The sequence below is a fragment of the Lepidochelys kempii genome, chromosome 3 (assembly GCF_965140265.1).
Source record: "Lepidochelys kempii isolate rLepKem1 chromosome 3, rLepKem1.hap2, whole genome shotgun sequence".
In the NCBI taxonomy this organism is placed as follows: Eukaryota; Metazoa; Chordata; order Testudines; family Cheloniidae; genus Lepidochelys; species Lepidochelys kempii.
Genome location: NC_133258.1, coordinates 56,846,484 through 56,868,884, shown reverse-complemented (window position 1 = coordinate 56,868,884; position 22,401 = coordinate 56,846,484). Strand labels below are relative to the sequence as shown.

At 38.3% G+C, this 22,401-nt stretch overlaps 1 protein-coding gene across 36 annotated transcripts in view; it reads right to left on the bottom strand.

The window, feature by feature from the left end:
- The window catches only part of RIMS1 (regulating synaptic membrane exocytosis 1), a 507,401-nt gene that overhangs the window by 326,807 nt on the left and 158,193 nt on the right, over positions 1–22,401 (bottom strand). For 33 of the 36 annotated variants that reach the window (XM_073336446.1, XM_073336400.1, XM_073336430.1 and 30 more), the window contains exons 2-3: positions 17,726–17,939; positions 14,888–14,899 (exon numbers count right to left, since the gene is read on the bottom strand). In XM_073336446.1, coding sequence (XP_073192547.1) covers positions 14,888–14,899; positions 17,726–17,939 — 226 coding nt within the window. The remainder of the gene's footprint in view (positions 1–14,887; positions 14,900–17,725; positions 17,940–22,401) is intronic. The other 3 variants (XM_073336402.1, XM_073336447.1, XM_073336411.1) reach the window with 1 other exon arrangement.

Genomic DNA, 22,401 nt, shown 5'->3' with positions numbered 1-22,401 from the left:
CAACAGCTGCAGGAAGGAACTTACTTCCCAGACCAGAAAAGTACCATTGGGGATGTTGAAATGCCTATAGTTATCCTTGGGGATCCAGCCTACCCTTTAATGCCATGGCTCATGAAGCCATTCACAGGCACTCTGGACAGTAGTAAGGAGCAGTTCAACTATAGGCTGAGCCAGTGCAGAATGGTGGTAGAATGTGCATTTGGATGTTTAAAAGCTCACTGGCGCAGTTTACTGACTAGGTTAGACCTCAGCTAAACAAATATTCCCATTGTTATTACTGCTTGCTGTGTGCTCCACAATATCTGTGAGTAAGGGGGAGACGTTTATGGCGGGGTAGGAGGTTGAGGCAAATAGCCTGGCAGCCAATAACACACAGCCAGACACCAGGGTGATTAGAAGAGCACAGCTGGGTGTCCTGCACATCAGAGAAACTTTGAAAACCAGTTTCATGACTGGCCAGGCTACGGTGTGACGGTTCTGTTTGTTTCTCCTTGATGAAAACCTGCCCCCTTCGATGACTCTACTTCCCTGTAAGCCAACCGACCTCCCCCTTCGATCACCGCTTTCAGACGCAATAACATCATTATCGTTTCAAAATCATGCATTCTTTATTAATTCATCACACAAATAGGGGAAAATTCGCAAGGTAGCCCAGGAGGGGTGGGTGAGGAGGGAAGCACCAGGTGGGATGGTGGATGAGGGGAGGAGCGAAGGACAAGGCCATACTACAGTTCAAAACTTATTGCATGCCAGCCTTCTGTTGCTTGGGCAGTCCTCTGGGGTGGAGTGGCTGGGTGCCAGTAGCCTCCCCCGCACCCCACCTCCGCTTTCTTGGGTATCTGGGTGAGGAGGATATGAAACTTGGGGAGGTTATACAGGGGCTGCAGCAGTGATCTGTGCTCCTGCTGCCTTTCCTGCAGCTCCACCAGATGCCTGAGCATATCGGTTTGCTCCCCCATTAGACTCAGCATTGCATGCTGCCTCCTTTCATCGTGCTCCTCCCTCCTCTCATCACGTTCATTTAACGCTTTCCTGGTCTCTGCCATTGTTTGCCTCCACACATTCTGCTGAGCTCTTTCAGTGCGGGAGGACTGCATGAGCTCTGAGAATATTTCATTGTGAGTGCGGGTTTTTTTTCACCTTCTAATCTGCACTAGCCTCTGGGATGGAGATGATAGGGGGAGTGTGGAAACATTTGCAGGTGCAGGAGGAAAAAAAGGGAGAGTAGTATTTAAAAAGATACATTTTAGAGAACAAAGGGAACAAAGATTATTTCACACTGAATCAAGCGATTCACATTACACAGCACATGTCCTTTTGGTACAAGGTCGCATTTTGCCTCTTATATTGAGTGCCTGCCAGTTTGGTGTGAGACATCACACACGCTTGGCTGGGCAACAGAATTCAGCTTCCAGGCAGCCATGATAAGGCAAAGAGTTTTGGCTTCTTCAACCTTCATAACATGTGGAAACAGTTTCAAACAGCAGCGCCCTCCTTTCCCATACCAAGCAAAGCCCATTGGGTTGGCCATTTAAAAGAAGGGGCTGTGGTTTTAGGGTGAATGTGCAGCACAACCCAACCCCCCCCAATTCTCTGGGATGATCACTTCACACCTTTCCGACCCCCCCCCCACCGCATGGCTAGTATCAGGGAACACCCCTGTCAACCAAATGCAAACAGTTCAGCATGAACGGACCTCCCCCCACCGCGTGGCTAACAGCGGGGATGATTTATTTTCAGCGAAAGGCAAACAGCCCAGCAGGAATGGGCACCTCTGAATGTTCCCTTAAACAAATTTCCCATATTTGAACCAGGTGACCATGAATATCATCACTCTCCTGAGGCCAATACAAAGAGATAAAGAATGGATGTTACTTGAATGCCACCAAAGCCTGGGCCCATTTGTGGCAATGCTTTGTTCTGCAATGATTCCAGACTACTTGCTACTGGCTTGCCATGGTAAAAGTGTCCTATCATGGAGGATGGAATAAGGCTGACCTCCCCAGAAACCTTCTGCAAAGGCTTTTAAAATACCTCCAGGAGAGCTTCATGGAGATGTCCCTAGAGGATTTCTGCTCCATCCCAGACATGTTAACAGACTTTTCCAGTAGCTATACTGGCCGTGAATGCATCACAAGTCTTCAGGGCAAATTAATCATTAAACACGCTTGCTTTTAAACCCTGTATTATATTTACAAAGGTACACTCACCAGAGGTGCCTTCTCTGGCTTCATGGTCCGGGAGCCCGCCTTGGGAGGGTATTGGCTCCAGGGTGATGAACATTTCCTGGCTGCGGGGGAGAAGGGATTCTCCGCTTGCCTGCTGTGCGCTATCCTCCTCCTCCTCCTCCTCATCTTCCTCATCCACAAAATCCTCATCTCTGTTGCGTGAGACTCCTCCCTTGCAGGTGTCCACGGACAGTGGTGGGGTAGTGGTAGGGGCGCTCCCTAGAATTGCATGCATCTCATCATAGAAGCAGCATGTGTGGGGCTCTGACCCAGAGCGACCATTTGCATCCTTTGTTTTTTGGTAGGCTTGCCTCAGCTCCTTAACTTTCACACAGCACTGTTGTGTGTCCCTGTTGTAGCCTCTGTCCATCATGCCCTTGGAGATTTTAGCAAATATATTGGCATTTCATCTTTTGGAATGGAGTTCTGCCTGCATGGATTCTTCTCCCCATACAGCGATCAGATCCAGTGTCTCCCATTTGGTCCATGCTGAAGCTCTTTGCAATTCTGGGTCTCCTTAGTCACCTGTGCTGATGAGCTCTGCATGGTCACCTGTGCTGATCAGCTTGCCATGCTGGCCAAACAGGAAATGAAATTCAAAAGTTCCCAGGGCTTTTCCGGTCTACCTTGCCAGTGCATCTGAGTTGAGAGTGCTGTCCAGAGCAGTCAAAATGGAGCACTCTGGGATAGCTCCCGGAAGCAAAACCGTCAAATTGCGTCCACACTATCCCAAATTCAACCCAGTGAGGTCGATTTTAGTGCTACTACCCTTGCTGGGGAGGAGTACAGACATCAATTTTAAGAGCCCTTTAAGTTGACAAAACAGGCATGGTCATGTGGACGGGTGCAGGGTTAAATCGACCTAATGCTGCTAAATTCGACCTAAATTCATAGTGTAGACCAGGGCTAACGGAATTTCTTTTAACTCCTGCTTCTTCCTGGGACTCTTTGCCTCTCTCTCCATATTTCCTTAGGCCTTGTGTGTAAGACCACCCCAAATTCCTAAAGGCCAGGTCACATGACAGGAGGACTGACCAGTATTAGCCTTAAGGGGCTGTCATAAATATAAAGGGAAGGGTAAACCCCTTTAAAATCCCTCCTGGCCAGAAAAAAAAATCCTCTCACCTGTAAAGGGTTAAGAAGCTAAAGGTAACCTCACTGGCACCTGACCAAAATGACCAATGAGGAGACAAGATACTTTCAAAAGCTGGGAGGAGGGAGAGAAACAAAGGGTCTCGGTCTGTCTATATGCTGTTTCTGCCGGGTATAGACCAGGAATGGAGTCTTAGAACTTTTAGTAAGTAATCTAGCTAGGTATGTGTTAGATTATGATTTCTTTAAATGGCTGAGAAAAGAATTGTGCTGAATAGAATAACTATTTCTGTCTATCTTTTTTGTAACTTAAGGTTTTGCCTAGAGGGGTTCTCTATGTTTTGAATCTAATTACCCTGTAAGGTATCTACCATCCTGATTTTACAGGGGGGATTTCTTTATTTCTATTTACTTCTATTTCTATTAAAAGTCTTCTTGTAAGAAAACTGAATGCTTTTTCATTGTTCTCAGATCCAAGGGTTTGGGTCTGTGGTCACCTATGCAAATTGGTGAGGCTTTTTATCCAACATTTCCCAGGAAAGGGGGGGTGCAAGTGTTGGGAGGATTGTTCATTGTTCTTAAGATCCAAGGGTCTGGGTCTGTAGTCACATAGGCAAATTGGTGAGGCTTGTTACCAAACCTTGTCCAGGAAGTGGGGTGCAAGGTTTTGGGAAGTATTTTGGGGGGAAAGACGCGTCCAAACAGCTCTTCCCCAGTAACCAGTATTAGTTTGGTGGTGGTAGTGGCCAATCCAAGGACAACGGGTGGAATATTTTGTACCTTGGGGAAGTTTTGACCTAAGCTGGTAAAGATAAGCTTAGGAGGTTTTTCATGCAGGTCCCCACATCTGTACCCTAGCGTTCAGAGTGGAGGAGGATCCTTGACAGGGGCAGACTACCTCATCACACTATGCTTTGAGTTTGTCATTGATTAATAAATGCAAGCGTGCTGATTTTGTCAATGATATGTATTACTTGCTAAAGTGACATGGGGATGAAAGGAAAACATTTGCTGATGTGGAATAAATTGGAAGAGAGAGAGATCAAGAAAATCACAGAATCTCATTTCATGATACAGTTGTCTCAGGGGATACAAAGTTCTTAAGGGATAGTGTTTTAAAAGGGAGGGAATGTTAAAGCTTGATTTAAAAACTTCCAGAAATTTCTAAATATGTACTGTAGCTGCTAAAAAAAACTAAAAAGAGCTTTTTTAGAAAGGCTTTAATACTACAGAATGACACATCATATCAGTCTACACAAGCTGATAAGCATGTAGTGGAGAGCTAGAAAGGCAGTAAAGCTCTCTGTCCTTTTTGATGAAAGTTGCCATATAACAGTAAAGCTCTCTCTCCTTTTTGATGAAAGTTGCCATATAAGCAAAAAAAAAAAAAAAAAAGAAAAGTGAGAAGAAACCAAAAGAGCATGTCAGCTTCCTGAAGATGTAGCTACTAATTAGCGCTAAGAATGGCAAGTTGAAGGCTCCATTCCCACAGAATATAATATTATAATAGCAGATAAAAATCATAGAAGACAAAACTGCTGCCACTGTAGTTAAGGCTACACAGGCATTTCCACTGAACTCCATTTTCAGTTGGTTGTAATTTTCTGAAGCTTTTACCTTAGGTTGACATTTTCCCAGCTTCTCACCAAAAGTGATTTTTTTTTATGTTTGAACATAAACCATTAAGCTATTTTTTATTACAAGGAAAATGAAAAGGTTAAACGTTCCCCATTTTTAAACATATTTCTTATTTTCAATGGACCTAGTGCCAAAAGAGTTGGATGTAAAAATCAGGTTTGCTAATATCCTTTGTTGAGAAGAAGTGTCCCTGTCAAACTATGGCATTGATTTGACAGAGTTATAATCCATTGGAAATCACACTCTACAGGTGTAGTACAATTTGAATAGTTTTCTTGCTAAGCTCAAAGTGTGCAGCTAAAGAAAGCCTCACTGTGCAGTGAAATGTTATTTATGACTGCAGTAATGATATAGGTCACCAGAGACCAGGTTTATTTCCTGTGCATCTTGAATGCTAAAAGCTGCACAGTTGGTAATGTTCATAAAAAGGGGTTCCATATAGGATAAATTAATGACTATAATAATGTATATAGCACAATGGGCATAGTGAAGCTTGTATGTACAACCTTAACTTTGGCATTTCTTGACTTTTGAGTGCTTAACTGTATAATATTTAATTTTTCTTAGTCTAGGATTTTATTGCAGGGGCAGGGCAGATTACCGGAATTATTCCACTCAAGAAATACACTAGGATCTCTGCTGGAAAATTCTTAACTAAACTACATTTTATTTCACTGCAACATTTCCCCTTCTTTGAGCCCATCATTTGGAGCAATTGTACCTATAATCCAGGATCACACAGTGCTATAGCATATAGTCTGTAATAATGACCTAGGGGACTAATTATATTACATTTTATTTACACAGGCTCCACTGAGTATGAAATTTTCCAGCATCATTTACATAGGGTTTATATATAATGGCTGATTAATTGACAGGCATTTGCTGAACACCCAAGATAGCTGTAGAAACTTCAGTAACTTTTTAAAAAGAATTGAGAAAAAGGGATGGATCTAGAATATGTTACCTTGGTCATCCATTGCAGAATCATATGGAAAAAGTAGGCAATCTTTTCTTGAAGCATTTGGCTAGCAGAGATAACAAACCCAGAGGACACACTAGGGAAGCACAGAGGAGTAGCTGTAGCCTATTTGCTGAATTAAAGCCATACGTTAAAAATGACCTAATGAACCCTCCATAATCAGAGTCAGTACTAAATGAAGCCCTGATCTGATTAACTGAAGAACATAGATCCACTGATATCCAAGGCCATTAGGTGTCTGCTTTCTGTGTATGGAAGGCTGTAGATAATTCACTATGGCTGAACAGCATTAAGACAGGTGTTGAAACATAATCAAACATAATTACATCAATCAAAAAAAAAGCATAAAACAAAAACAATTGAAAAGATGAAGATATAGTTTAAAAATTACTTATGATGAATGGTTCTGGCCCATTCATAAGTAATATAGTTTAAAAATAAATAACTTGTCTCTACACAAATTTATAAAGAAGTTCTATAGAAGTTGCTCTCTATAAATACATCAGAGGGATAAATACCAGGGAGGGAGAGGAGTTATTTAAGTTTAGCGCCAATGTGGACACAAGAACAAATGGATATAAACTGGCCATCAACAAGTTTAGGCTCGAAATTAGACAAAGGTTTCTAACCATCAGAGGAATGAAGTTCTGGAACAGCCTTCCAAGGGGAGCAATGAGGACAATAAACCTAACTGACTTCAAGACTGAGCTTGATACATTTATGGAGGGGATGGTATAACAGGACTGCCTACAATGGCATGTGGCCCATCAGCATCTGCCAGTAGCAAAAAATCCCCAACTGTTGGAGATGGGGATGGCTCTGAATTACTACAGATCATTCTTTCCCAGGTGTCTGGCTGGTGACTCTTGCCCACATGCTCAGGATCTAACTGATAACCATATTTGATAACTGATAACACAGCTCATATTGGCAAAGACCCTGGGTGGGGTTCGCCTTCCTCTGCAGCATGGGGCACGGGTCACTTGCAGGTTTAAACTAGTGTAAATGGTTAATTCTCTATAACTTGAAGTCTTTAAACCAGGGATTGGCAACCTTTGGCATGCAGCCCGCTAGGGTAAGCCCTCTGGCAGGCTGGGCCAATTTGTTTACCTGCCGCATCTGCAAGTTCGGCCGATCGCTGCTCCCGCTGGCTGCTCCAGGCCAATGGGGGCTGCGGGAAGTGGTGCAGCCTGAGGGATGTGCTGGCTGCCGCTTCCCGCAGCACCCAATGACCTGGGACAGTGTACCATGGCCAGTGGGAGCCGCGATCAGCCAAACCTGCGGACATGGCAGGTAAACAAACCGGCCCAGCCCACCAGGGGGCTTACCCTGGTGGGCCGCGGGCCAAAAGTTGCCGATCCCTGCTTTAAACCATGATTTGAGGACTTCAGTAACTCAGCCAGAGGTTCGGGGTCTATTAAAGGAATGGGTGGATGAGGTTCTGTGGCCTGCAATGTGCAGGTCAGATTAGATGATCACGATGGTCCTTTCTGACCTTAAAGTCTATGAGTATATGAGTAACTCAACAGTGAACTACATCCTCAGAAAGTCAATCTTACTAAGGAAGATTTTTTTTCTTCAACTTCTTACAGTGCTTCTTTTATCTGCTGAAAGCAGCAGTTTTAGTCAATGCTGAGTGAAAAGCAGTGCTTCTTCTCTGCATATGAAAACTAAATCTTTTAGGAAATAAGTTGTGCTGAATGCTACGGAGAGATAATTTATCTATCACTTTGCAATTTGTAATGTCATTTTACCTCCTTTTGAGGAAACAGTTTTGGTGTTGCAGCTGTATTAGTCAGCAACATACAAATTAGCCTTTTAATGAATTATATGACAATTTTTTTTACAAAAATTATGACTTTTGTGAAAGGGAAGTGAAAACAATTCTTTCCAATCCTGAAGTTTTGTTCTGGCTACATTAGTCTTGTGGCACAAACATTTTCAAGTGGTTGAATTGCATAGCATATGCATTCAAGTTAGCCTTAAATCAGCAAGTCATTGTGCAAACATAAATTTTAAAAAGCATTAAAATGATAAGTCTCTCAAACACCTGGCCCACAACTACAAAAAATCTTGTGATGAGTATGTTTTCTTTTCTGATTATAAATTATGTACATTGTAATATAATGAAAATAATTTCAATCAATCATAGTCCAGAAAAGCCAACCTTTAGCACTTCAGGAAAAACAGTTGACATTACATTTCTCCAGTCATTATGCTCAGATAAACACTATGCTCTACAATAATTACCTACTTCAGATTAGAAAAGGAGTACTTGTGACATCTTAGAGACTAACCATTTTATCTGAGCATAAGCTTTCGTGAGCTACAGCTCACTTCATCCTGTAGCTCATGAAAGCTTATGCTCAAATAAATTGGTTAGTCTCTAAGGTGCCACAAGTACTCCTTTTCTTTTTCTGAATACAGACTAACATGGCTGTTACTCTGAAACCTACTTCAAATTCTGATCTTCAGTCATTTCCTGCCCTGCCCACAATTTCCTACACACACAAACTGATAAAGTCTCTCTCCAGTCCTGCCCTTCGCACCAGAATTGAAACTTCTGGACAATGTGAAAAATGGGAAGCAAATCACTTTTAACTCCACCAACAAGGATCTCATTTTGTTTGCTCCAATCCCTTTTTCAAATTTAATTTTGTTGTAAAATTATAGTCTTATTAAAGTCTAGGGGGGTGTAGCATTGGCTTCTATGGGGCAAAATTTTGGCTTGTGAAGAGAAGTTATTACCTGTTACTGGACTACAATACATCACTTAGTTCAAGGCTATCCATCTCAACTCACACTGGAAACATCTGGCTCATGAAAAGGCTTGACCATGACGCAAAAATCACTCTCTTGGAACGCCAACTCTCCCATAATTCCCTGAAATTGCTAACAACCGTTTTAGTTTTGTTCTGTCCGAGAAAACAGCATTAACATTCCCATTCCCTTGGGTAAGCTTACTGTGGAGCCATTTAAATAGCCAACTTGAAACATGGACTTTTCATCAAGTGAACTGAAAGATGAACACTGGACCATTTACCCACATGCAAATTTCTCCTAGGGGGCAGGAGATAGGCACACTCTTCTGTGGTGTGTTTCAGAACACTGAAGGAGAAAAGGAAATAGATTTGTCTTGGGAAAATACTTGGTAAATATCATATTGCCATATAAGGAGTAGAGATGATCTGGAACTAAAATTCCAAACCTGAATCCCACCCAAACTTTGGAGAAGTTTTGATTTCACATTCACAGCCAAACTTTGTGGTTCTGGCCCATTCATAAGTAATTTTCTGATAAAACTGAAAACAGCAGAAAATTACTTACAGCAGCACTGAGTATTATATAACCTCTAACACATAAAAGAAGTGAGATATATATATATGTTAGATAGATAGATATAAACATATCCAGAGAGAGCTGTGTGTGTTTAAGAATTGTATTAGACATCATTTCAAGAGCCATGAAGTCCTCACCATTTAAAGGGTCTTCTGCACTTCTCAGAGGTACAGGAAAGCATGCAACAAATTTTATATTTTTCTGCTACTTTTAGCCCTATTCTGACATGTTTTACTATCCTCAGTAGCACACAATGGGTATCCAGATACCATCGTGATGAGCATGGTATAATAAGATTAGATATAGAGAGAGGGTAAAAAAATTAGAGAAAATATCATGATTATCATTACAACTGAGCAAATTACTTTTAATGAATCATTTATCTGATGAATTTAGTCTCTTTTTCTGCATGCATAATAACCACGAGCAGATTGGAAGTTCATAGTTTATTTGTTATTAGGAAGAATTTTTGAGATTTTATTTTAACTCTGTGGGTTGATTGTGAAAACTTATCTGAACAGTTAAATTTGATTATCACTTTTTGTTTTGTTTTATTTGGGAGGAGGGTATATGAGGGGAGGGTTAAAAGAATTTTAAGAAAATTTCAGTAATTATCAGTGTCAAGTGGTCAGATTTATTAAGAGTAAATGATGAGCAAGTTAGAACCCAATTCCAGGAAAATCTATTCTCTCACTGAAGATTACTTTTGAACATTAAAATGCATCTGTTTCCTTAAGTAGAGAAGGAACAAGAGCTAGCTAAGACATTTATAATCATGTGGTTATAAAGGAGAGGTATAATAGTTTGATTTTGAAAAAAGTATCACAAAGGGTATTTTGGAAAGGATTTATAACATCAAAGAGTCACAATATGCTTTCAGTTCCTCTTTGCTCCAGGAACCTCCAGCCATTTATATGACGCAGATTACTTACATCCAGCAGTGGCCAGCACAGCTGTGTAGAGGATGAAATCATCTGTGTCAGGTCACAGACTTATAGAATATCACAGTTGGAAGGGACCTCAGGAGGTCATATAGTCCAAACCCCTGCTCAAAGCAGGACCAATCCCCATCTAAATCATCCCAGCCAGGGCTTTATCAAGCCTGACCTTAAAAACTTCTAAGGAAGGAGATTCCACCATCTCCCTAGGTAACCCATTCCAGTGCTTCACCACTCTCTTAGTGAAAAAGTTTTTCCTAACATTCAACCTAAACCTCCACCACTGCAACTTGAGACCATTACTCCTTGTTCTCTCACCTGGTATCACTGAGAACAGTCTAGATCCATCCTCTTTGGAACCCCCCTTCAGGTAGTTGAAAGTATCTATCAAATCCCCCCTCATTCTTCTCTTCCACAGACTAAACAATCCCAGTTCCCTCATCTTCTCCTCATAAGTCATGTGTTCCAGTCCCCTAATCATTTTTGTTGCCCTCCGCTGGACTCTTTCCAATTTTTCCACATCCTTCTTGTAGTGTGGGGCCCAAAACTGGACACAGTACTCCAGATGAGGCCTCACCAATGTCAAATAGAGGGGAATGATCATGTCCCTCAATCTGCTGGCAATGCCCCTATTTACACATCCCAAAATGCCATTGGCCTTCTTGGCAACAACGGCACACTGTTCACTCATATCCAGCTTCTCGTCCACTGTAACCCCTAGGTCCTTTTCTGCATTAAATGTAGTCTATCTGTAAACATATGAAGAAAGAGCAGATTGCAGCTATAAATGTGAAAAACTGTCGTGTAATAATGTATGCAGGAACATTTATTAAAAATGAATGTCTAGGTATATATTACAAAATCAGACCTTACTTTGTTTAATATATCATTATAAAGATAAAGTTTATGCCTCATTAGCCACCTCAACATACCAGCAGCTCCTTATTCATCCTATCAAGTGCACTGGAAATCATAAAATATTGATGGCAATACAGCAGGCTGGGAACTCCTAAATCTCATTACAAGGGGGTTTAACATTTTCAGATACAACATATTGTTGTAAATATGGAGAAAAAAATGTATGTCAATAGTAGGGTTGTCAATTAATTGCAGTTAATTCATGCTATTAACTCAAAAAATTAATTGTGATGAATCGCACTGTTAAACAATAGAATACCAATTGAAATTTATTATATATTTTTTAATGTTTTTCTACATTTTCAAATATATTGATTTCTATTACAACACAGAATACAAAGTGTACAGTGCTCAATTTATATAGTTGTTTTTATTGTAAATATTTGCACTGTAAAAATGATAAAAAGAAATAGTATTTTTCTATTCATCTCATACAAGTACTGTAGTGCAATCTCTTCATCATGAAAGTGTAACTTACAAATGTAGATTTTTTTTGTTACATAACTGCACTCAAAAACAAAACAATGTAAGACCTTAGAGCCTACAAGTCCACTCAGTCCTACTTCTTGTTCAGCCAATTGCTAAGACAAACAAGTTTGTTTACATTTACAGGAGATACTGCTGCCTGCTGCTTATTTACAATGTCATCTGAAAGTGAGGACCAGATATTCCCATGGCACTTTTGTAGCTGGTGTTGCAAGGTATTTACGTGCCAGATATGCTAAACATTCGTATGCCCCTTGATGCTTCAGCCACCATTCCAGAGGACATGTTTCCATGCTGATGAGGCTCATTTAAAGAAATGTGTTCATTAAGTTTGTGACTGAACTCCTTGGGGAAGAACTGTATGTCTCCAGTTCTGTTTTACCCACATTCTGACATATATTTAATGTTATAGCAGTCTCGGATGATGACCCAGCACATTTTCATTTTAAGAACACTTTCACAGCAGATTTGACAAAATACAAGGAAGGTACCAATGTGAGATTTCTAAAACTAGCTACAGCACTCGACCAAAGGTTTAAGATACTGAAATGCGGTCCAAAATCTGAGAGGGATGAGGTGTGGAGCATGCATTCAGAAGTCTTAAAAGAGCAACACTCGGATGTGGAAACTACAGAATCTGAACCACCAAAAAAGAAAATCAAGCTTCTGTTGGTGGCATCTGACTCAGATGATGAAAATGAACATGCATTGATCCATTCTGCTTTGGATCGTTATCAAGCAGAATCCATCATCAGCATGGATGCATGTCCTCTGGAATGATGGTTGAACCATGAAGGGACATATGAATCTTTAGTGCATCTGGCATGTAGATATCTTGCGATTCCGGTTACAACAGTGCCATGAGCACGCCTGTTCTCACTATCAAGTGACATTGTAAACAAGAACCAGGAAGTATTATCTCCTGCAAATGTAAACAAACTTGTTTGTCTGAGCAACTGGCTTAACAAGAAGTAGGACTGAGTAGACTTGTAGGCTCTAAAGTTTTACATTGTTTCATTTTTGTATGCAGTTTTTTGAACATAATTCTACATTTGTAAGTTCAACTTTCACGATAAAGAGTTTGCACTACAGTACTTGTATTAGGTGAATTGAAAAATACTATTTCTGGTTTTTTACAGTGCAAATACTTGTAATCAAAAATAAATAAAGTGAGCGCTGTACACTTTGTATTCTTTGTTGTAATTGAAATCAATATATTTGAAAATGTAGAAAACATCAAAAATATTTAAATAAATGTCATTTGTGGTTAATCATGATTAATTTTTTTAATTGTACAATTAATCGTGATTCTTCTTATCGCTTTATAGCCCTAGTCTATAGGAAGTTCCGTTCTATAATTTCAAGTCTTAGTCACTAAAAAAAATATTTGTCAAATAAAAGGATTGCTGCCTATGTTTTTCCATAATCAACAAGTGATCTACACTGCATTGTTTAAAAGATTTAACCTGATCATCCTGGATTAAAAGTAATGCAACTGACCACACTGAACATTAAGTGGGAGGCCTGTTGTCTGGCTTGCTGGAGGAAGGTGGGTACCTCTTTAAGTGGTAGAGAGACACAAAGATTTTGCAGCAGCCTCAGAGGTGGGTGGAAGGTGGGTACCTCTAGATCAAGTCGGATTAATCAATGCTGTATTGATTTAGAAACAGATCAATATTGCATGAGGAGCTTTCCTCCCCACCCCAAATAAGTTAGATTATTGGAACTGGAAAGATCAGAAAGCCCCACAGCTCAGTTCACTGCTTTGTCCAGAGTGCCAAATGTGCTATACGGTGAAGTGTCCAACTATGCAATGAAGTTATAATGTCATAATTCATAGTCATTATGAAAGCCCATGTAAAGTACACAAGAGAGTATCTCTATGGAGTGGGGATGAACCTGAGGCTGGTGGGAGGGACCAATTCCCCAGGATTTGATGGCAGCTTGCCAAAAATGCCTGTGCAAATCAAAATCTCGAGATATAATAATAGTTATCGCATGCATATATGTTAAGCAATATGAAGAACACATTCAATTCACTCCCATACTATTATGCTCCAGAGATATATACTAAAAGTAAATATGCCAACAGCAATCCTAATAATAAAGGGTGCAGTTACCATGGAAGGTATGCTTCTCCAGCAGGAGTGCAGTCTTAGTCTTAAATTAGGCCTGTGCTATGACCTTCAATGGAAATATTGCCATTCCATGACACAGTTATAGCATTGCTGCCTGAAAGTCAGGGATGGGTAACGCTATGCTTGGTTGTCATGCCTCCAGCACCTTTTTCTGTTCAGATGACTGAACAAAGCTTGCTAATTCCCATTGCCTGATATGCTAAGGTAAAAGTCTGGAGTACCTCCTCTGGGCTGGGATCCTGGCTCTATACTACATCTGCCTGGCTGGGAATTAAGAAGGTAAGAAAAACACACCTACTTTTTCACTCACATCCATCCACTATTTCCTCCAGTGCGGAGAATGCGTAGCTGGATGAGGAGCCACTTACTGAACACAGAGTTCTGCTTGCTCCACATGAACATACTTATTTGACCCAGAAGTGCTGCACAGTGGTCCTATTTCAGAAAATGCATAGGCCTCATTGCACATTTCAATAATGAATCCGGCCGCTCCACAACTTTTCAACTTTCCAAAATGTACGATTTGCCTTTTTCACATGGGATTCATGAAGCGCCATCCACAATACTTTTGCCCATTTTTAGACAGTATCTTTTGCCAGCATCACCATGGTGAAAATACTTCAGATGTAAAATCAAAAGACTGACTTCCCATGAATTAGAAGTCAACTGAATTTTTGCTGCAGCAAGAGTAAAGACACAGCAAATGATATATATCAAATTAAAAATATATTAAAAAAATTAAACTAGATTTCCTGAAGGCAGATGGAAGGACCTTGTATCAGAAAAATCAAAAGCCAGGTTGTAATTGTACTCATATCTACTGAAATAAGCTCTTTAGTACATTTTATCATTTCCTGCTCTTTTCTTGAACTCTTTAGAATTATAGAGATTGATCACTGCCCACAGATTTTAATGAATTTGGTTGATTATCCTAATTTTGGCAACTGCACACAAACTAGGAATGGTCTTGGGTTTTTTGTTGTTGTTTTGTTTTGGGGTTTGTTTTTTTGTTTTTTGCAAAAGATCATTTTTTTTGCAAAAGATCAATAATTAACATTAATATACTTCACATTTACTTTACTAACAACATTATAATAATAAATGATAAAAGAAAGCATGGATTCTAACCACTTTGTCCTCCTTTGGGAAAGCATCCAAGGAAGCAGAGTAAAGACAAAAAGAAACAGGAAGAGAAAAAGAAAAAAGTAGGCAAATATTAATAGGCAGATTTCAAAGAAAGGCAATTCTAGTAAGTGTCTCTATAAAGAGTTAAAAACATAAGACTTAAAAAAAATAACATTTGTAAATAAAAATATTTATACTACTACATGCACAGAAAATATATATTCTAACATGGCCCCATAGAAGCATGAAAGATTGTAGCAAAGAATGGAGAAGTCAAAGAAGAATGGAAATATTACCAATCATGTTTCTCATGTCAGTTTTGCCATGAGAAACACTTTCTAAATCTTTTAAGGGCACCTAATAGGGCCTCTGTAGTTATGTATCTGGGTTTTCATCACAGGCTGCTTGTTTTCAAGAGTCCATAACTTAACACTTCCTCTCCTAGAAACGTGTCAAGTCAGCATACCTGACAAGGTCCTAACCCAGCCATGACATCTGTGGATCTTTTTATTTTATTTTATTTATTTATTTTAAATAGGACAATTTGACCATTTTAAAGTTTTTAAGTGAGTCAAAAATTAATTGGAATTTAATTGGTTTTAGAGCAATACTACAAAAATAATTATCAGATAAGCTATAAGACTGATGTCCCTTGACCCAGTTACAACATGGTTAAAATCTGTAGTGTGAACAGGCCTTAACCATGTTCTATAACTGGGCTAAAGCTCTAGCCATTTCCAATGCTTTGGCCCAGTCATCTGTCCCAGTAATAACACTAGGGCATCTGCAAAAAACAAATTGTAAAACTGTTCCATAACTGGGTAAGGAGACAACTAGGTAACCAGATTGATGAGTCTGTTGCTTTTCCAGTACAGATGGGTCCTATCACTCAAAAATAGGTTATTTTCTAGTGAATGCTCGATGTCTCTGCTGTGGGCTGACTTTCTTTATTGTGCCTAGGTACTGCAATTTACTAGACTTAATTGGTAACAGCCTTGCAAAACCATCATGAACATTTACCAGACCAGGTACAAAAATATTCTAACTCACATTTACCCTGACAACAATGTTGATATTAATAAAACCAATAATTTTTTACTCTCCTGTCAAAATGACTATTTTTCTAGTGTGACAATAGAACAGAATTTTGCAAAACTAATAGAAAGCACCACTGTTCTAAAGGTCTGGAGAGAGAATAATAATTATTGCAATGACTAGGCACAACAAGAAAAATTCAGGAAGCAATTTAAACCTTAATTCTGAATGTCTTTGGTTTTAAGTCATACCCCTTGGCTTTATTTTAAATACAGTAAATCAAATTTATGCTTGGTGCAACACAGCTGAAGTCAATGTTATCTCAGGAACAAATTTTGGACCAATGTTGATGTGTGACTAGAAATATTAGATAAGCAATAATTAAAACATGTTCAAGTTCTTCTGTGTCGTAAATATTGCAGATATTGTTGTAATCTTACCTAGAATACCAAAGTAAACTAGTTTTTCCTGTGTAACCTGTTCTAATGATACCACCTGCAGGTGATAGGGTGTGGTGCACACACATAGTTTTAAAACACTGAACATATTCAGCGGGTCATGTATGCAGCTGCATTCTTTTTTCAAAAAGTACACTGAACTCCAAGTAGGGTTACTGGGAGTTAAATGAGTACACTAAGAGTATAACATATTCCTGGTATAAATCTGAAATAGGCTGTTTCTGCTTTTTTAATTTTTTTAAAACCTGAATTTCAAAAGATCCTCAATAAAATAAATTCTAGTTCAGAGAAGAGGAAAAGAGCGCAACAATAGTTTAGTTGTAGAAGGGATTAGCTGTATTATACATTTTGTTTCTTGTCCATTTTTGAATTGAGTTCATATAGAAAGAGGGAGCTCCAAATATATTTAGGACACTGTCAAAGATTCCAGTGCCTTGATACAGCATCTGAGAAGCTGCACTAGGTATCACAATAGCTAACAAATCCATTGATAAGATGAAAGACTATTTAAACATTTTAGAGCATATTATGGGGCCAGGATAGCCCCCAAAATCAGCATGTGGCAGTGGTCTTCCACATATATATCTCACCTCTCATGAATGAGTGGGATAGCTGGCTGCCACCAATGGATCCATGATGCCAGAGAGAAGGGAATTGCTGGGGCAGAAGGCTTCCATATAGACCCCTGGGAAACCTAAAGATTTGGGGCCAAGCTTTCCAGCTCATTCTATACAGGTGGAAAAGAGGGCGCAAACCCCACCTGCCTGACAGAAGGATCAGGAATTAACTCCATGAGAGGGATTCTAGTCCATGATAAATTACAAGTACAGTACAATTTAAAACTAAATTAAATTAAAACTAAACTGAAACCAATACACTTGGTGTTCATCAGTGCAATTCGGAAGGGCTTACTTTCCCCTTCCCTGAGTTGATCATTCTTTTAAAGAGAAACACAAATGACCTTAAAACCTTTATGAAAAAGAAGTTTAAAATTCTACAGAGTTAATCAAAATTGCTCAATAGGGGAAATTCGAAACATCTAAGATGAAAATGTGGTTTATCATTCCAGATAAAATAAGAATTCTTCCTTCAAACTATAGCTCAGCACAGTCATACAACATTTTATTTTATTTTATTTTAATTAACTGTCTTTAGGGATCATAAATTTCTTCATACTTTTGGAATACATTGTTTTGACTTGTTACCTACCAACACAGAAACCCCACCTTAGAAAGGGTCAAGGTGAAATGATGAATGGAAGAGATGCTAAAGTAAGATAAGTGAGGAACAATTTGTAGGTTTGAGTGTATCAATATTTGCAATAAAAACTATGCAATAGAAAACTTACATTGTTTGATCGTAGAGAAACACGACCTCCACATCGTGCACAAAACTTGGTCCGGCAGTAAGAGCATAAATGACCACAACCATCAGCAAACTTTGTTTTAAGACAGATTCCACACGTAGGTGCATCATCCTTGTGCTCTCCCTGGTAGCGGCGGGCTTCTTCACCTATTTTTCTTACTTGCTCTTTATAACTTTCAAATTGCTGATGCAACCTCCTGCACAGAAGAGAAAACAGTTTATAGCAATAACAAAAGAAACTATTTGTCTTTTGATTTACAACAGCATCTAATATTCTAGGTCCTTTTACAACAATTAAAATAGACAATATCAAATACAAGTTGAACTTGAAAGATTGCCCCACCAGCTCTAAAATTCACATAAAAAATCTTAAGAGTAAACTAACAGGAGTAAGTGGTCAAAAGATAATTATTTAAAAGATGTCAGGTGAATCATTTTATGTGACTAATACCAGTTTCAAATATACAGTTACAGATTATCAAAAAAACCCAAATCAGATATAAATGTATCTAACAATTATGAAATCAAAGCTAAAAATACTTATCAATATTTGCTTGAGCATCAATTATTATTTATTTATTTACATTGCACTAGTGTCCATAGGTTATAATCAGGATGTGCGTTGCAAGCCTCAGTTTAAAAGGTTAGATGCTATGGAACAATTAAAGACCATAACTTAAAGATTCCAACAAACATTCCGCCATCATCTCTAAAACCAAGAAAAAATTCCCCAAGTGAAATGCACATATTTTAACATAGACAGACCAGCATCAAATACAGTAAAAAAACACTGGCAGTATCGATACCAGAGGTATATGACAGGTTTCAGAGTAGCAGCCGTGTTAGTCTGTATTCGCAAAAAGAAAAGGAGTACTAGTGGCACTTAGAGACGAACCAATTTATTTGAGCATAAGCTTTCGTGAGCTCAGGAAAGCTTATGCTCAAATAAATTGGTTCGTCTCTAAGGTGCCACTAGTACTCCTTTTCTTCTTTCAGAGGTATATGGACTTACTAAAGATTAAACTCTGGTCCATTTCTTGGCCCTTACTACAGTGGTCTCTTTCAGTTTTATTGCAGGGCTCTTCCTTCACAATGTACCTGGAATTCTGACACGAGAGCTCATGCTTTGCATAAATCCATATGAAATTATATGGATGTTATAGAGTGTACCACATATTCCAGTTTTCAGGTGCCAGATTAGGCCAGTTAGCAGTGGTTCCATGAACAAGCAGTTTTTCCTTGGTTGATTCCAATTTTGTTCTAGAATCTAAAGTCTTCATTTAAAAAAATGTAATCACAACCCTTATGGTGGTGACGGTAACCTTCAAAATGTGAACCAGATGAAAATAAACGCAGTGGTGTCTTTTTGAGTCTGCAAATCTCCTTAAATAATAAATAGCTTTGAGAAAAGTAAGGACTTTTATTGACCTGAATGAGAAGGTGACTGAAGCTTAAATTATGACAATTTAAACTTCAACATTGTTAGCAGATCAAACCGTGCAAGAACGAACATCGAAACCATCTACTGTGAATAGTGGCGCATTTTGCTGCCACAAGTAGGAAAATGTTTCGTAGTGGGAACCAGGACACCACCACTACGTATTTTTTCCCCAGTGTGACTTCTGGCTTTCTGACTATTACACCTAGCATGGAAGTCATAGATCCCAGATGAGTGAGAGTACAATAATACAGAGAGACATTTATAACAGATGTACACCTCACCATCCTTATGTGGAAACCACAAGCAAAATTTTCAGATATTTATACTTTGCTCAATATATATATCTCCTTAGATATTATAAAAACATGAAAAACTAAGTATCTTATTAATAGAAACAGGACATCTTGAAATTAATACATTATGTAAGTACATGTGTCCGTCCATGAAAGCCTTGATTATTCTCTTCATCATTTCCTCCTGCTTTGAGATGGCTACTTTATACTAGCTTTGAGAATCACGCCCTTAAACAGATTTTAGTTACATACCTTTTACTCTTGGGGAAGCTGTACATTTGAGTACCCTTTTCTGAGATATAAATAGGACTCAATCTTAACTAGTAACAATCAACTCAAACTCCCCGCAAAATTTCTTCGAAGTAGTTGCATATTTTTCTTTTTTAGATGCTATTCAAGCTTTGCAATTCATCATCCAATTAACTAATAGATTGGCTGCCAGAATTAATGTTAAAATACATATATTTGGTGTTAGAAATGGTTGTTCATAATTAAATAAATTAGTAATAGTTAAGTAATTAACATCAATGTATGTGACCAAACCACACAGTCTAGTTTGAAGCTTCACTGGTTTCAAATACTAAAAGGGCCGAAGAAGAATTAATTGAATGGAAGCCTTAGTACTCAGGGAATACTGGAACATTTTTTGTTCCAGTACTTGAGCAATTCTAATAGTAAGCAAAGAATGATGTTCTATGTCCTTGTTTTTCCCATCCGATGGTAAGTGAAAGATGGGATTCAGGAATAAATCAATCAGCAATTACACTAATAACAGTAACCTTGTTAGGACACCATTCTAACAAAGAAGCAGAAGAAAAAAGGCAAAGTTATCCTAATTTTCTCTTCTCCCTCTCTATAAACATTATACACTATCCTAAGTGTTTTGTGTTAATGAAAAAGCAGGCTGTAGCACCGAAGACTTAGTTTTGCTAAACCGCTTAAGCAACATTTGCAATGTCGGATTAGATAAGAGAAAAATGGGTCAAGAGAATTAGACAAAATACTGAAAAACAATACTACTACTGGTTACATTATTGGATTTCACCTTTGATATATAACTACTTTTATTAGACTACTAATGCCATCTGCTCACATATAGCTTTCTAATGGGAACTATTAAAAATGTTAAGGAATATGTAAAATAACCAATTTAATTATCCAAATAATTTTAAGAGTACCATAAGTAAATCAATTACACAGAATGTATCCATCAGGAATTTTGCTTAATGTTATTTAATTTGTTTAATTTAATTTGTAAATTGTGAGCAAAATTTCTGATGGATATTTTGCTGTACATTTTGTTCAGGATGGAATTATAGCATGGAAATGAATTAATTTTCCCTCCACTGCACACTGGCCTGGTATTGCCAAACTTGGGTTATATAGTAAAGCAGGAAAGAACTGACGACAGAGAGTACAGTACATCTGTTTTTGTCTTAAAACCTTTGTCCTGCTCCTTTTCTATTAAGTATGTGTATCAAAAAAAAATGGTTTAGCTTTGAAATATTGATATGAAACAGAAACTTTCATTTCAAATTCTGTTGTTGGAAAACCAAAACAGGTTGTTGAAATTGACATTTTCCATAGATTTTGACAAAACTATATTTTCCAAGGGAAAAATATTTTGGTCAAAACATTTCTACCGGCTTGACTGATTAGTTTATCCTAAATTGAATTATTTTTTGATTTGGGGTGGTGGTGGGTTTTTTAATTTGTTATATGGCAGTGACCATGGATTCATTATATCCCTTCATTTTCACTCCTAATGGTCTCACATTTTCCTTTTGCTTTGAAACTTTCTATGCTTGCTTTCATCCCAAAGGGTATTTATTTGTTCATCAGTTACCAAGCCAGATTAGCATGAAAAGATACACAATTCCTACCATAAAAAGTTTCAGTAGCTTCATATGGATAGAAAAAAATATAAAAATTACTGAGGGTACAAAATGCAGACTCACTGAAAAAAATCAATCTAAATTTGGGTGAGGAAAAAGGGTTAGATTTTTTTTTTAAGTTAAGTTTAAAGTAGTATGTTTTGCCTGTGCAGTAAAAAAGTTTCATATTTGTTTTTGTTTCATATCAACACAGTGCTTGCTTAAGTGGGTACAGAATAGTGGGCACACATGGCGAATCAACTGCAGTTCTTGTTTTGGATTACTTTATTGGCTCATTCCAAGGATAGATCTTATGAGAAATTCATGTTGTTAGAAGAGCACTTTTTATTTTATAGGAAATACAGAAGCACACTCTATAAAATTCACATTTGGATTTTAGCCCCGTTCTGCTCAAACATAGGTGTGGCTTCTCGATCTGTCTCATTCAAGCCAGGGACAAAACTCCTATAGACTTTAATAAGGCCAGGATTTCACCGCCGTCCTGCTTTTTCCTAACTGGTAAATGGGTTCACTAAGGGTAAAGTCCATCAACTGGGATGGAGAAGGATTCCAGCAGCCCCTTCTCGTGGGGAAAATAAAGGAAAAGATATTGTGTTAAAGTAGCACTAGACCTTAGAAATTAAGTACATAAAAGTAATGAAATTGAAAAGGGTTAAGATTTTCTCCAGTGACATTCTCTCTCCTACATTGCACATATGATATGAAAACCACCAAATGTATTCGCAAAAAGAAAAGGAGTACTTGTGGCACCTTAGAGACTAACCAATTTATTTGAGCATGAGCTTTGCTCACGAAAGCTCATGCTCAAATAAATTGGTTAGTCTCTAAGGTGCCACAAGTACTCCTTTTCTTTTTGCGAATACAGACTAACACGGCTGTTACTCTGAAACCAAATGTATTGTTTTATTTTGTTTCTTTTCAAGAAGACCAATTGTTTCTCATTGAAAAAAAAAAGACAAAATGTAACAAAAAGGTCCATTTAGCTTAAAGACACGTTCCATACTTTTTCTGCATACGTTTTCTAAGAATG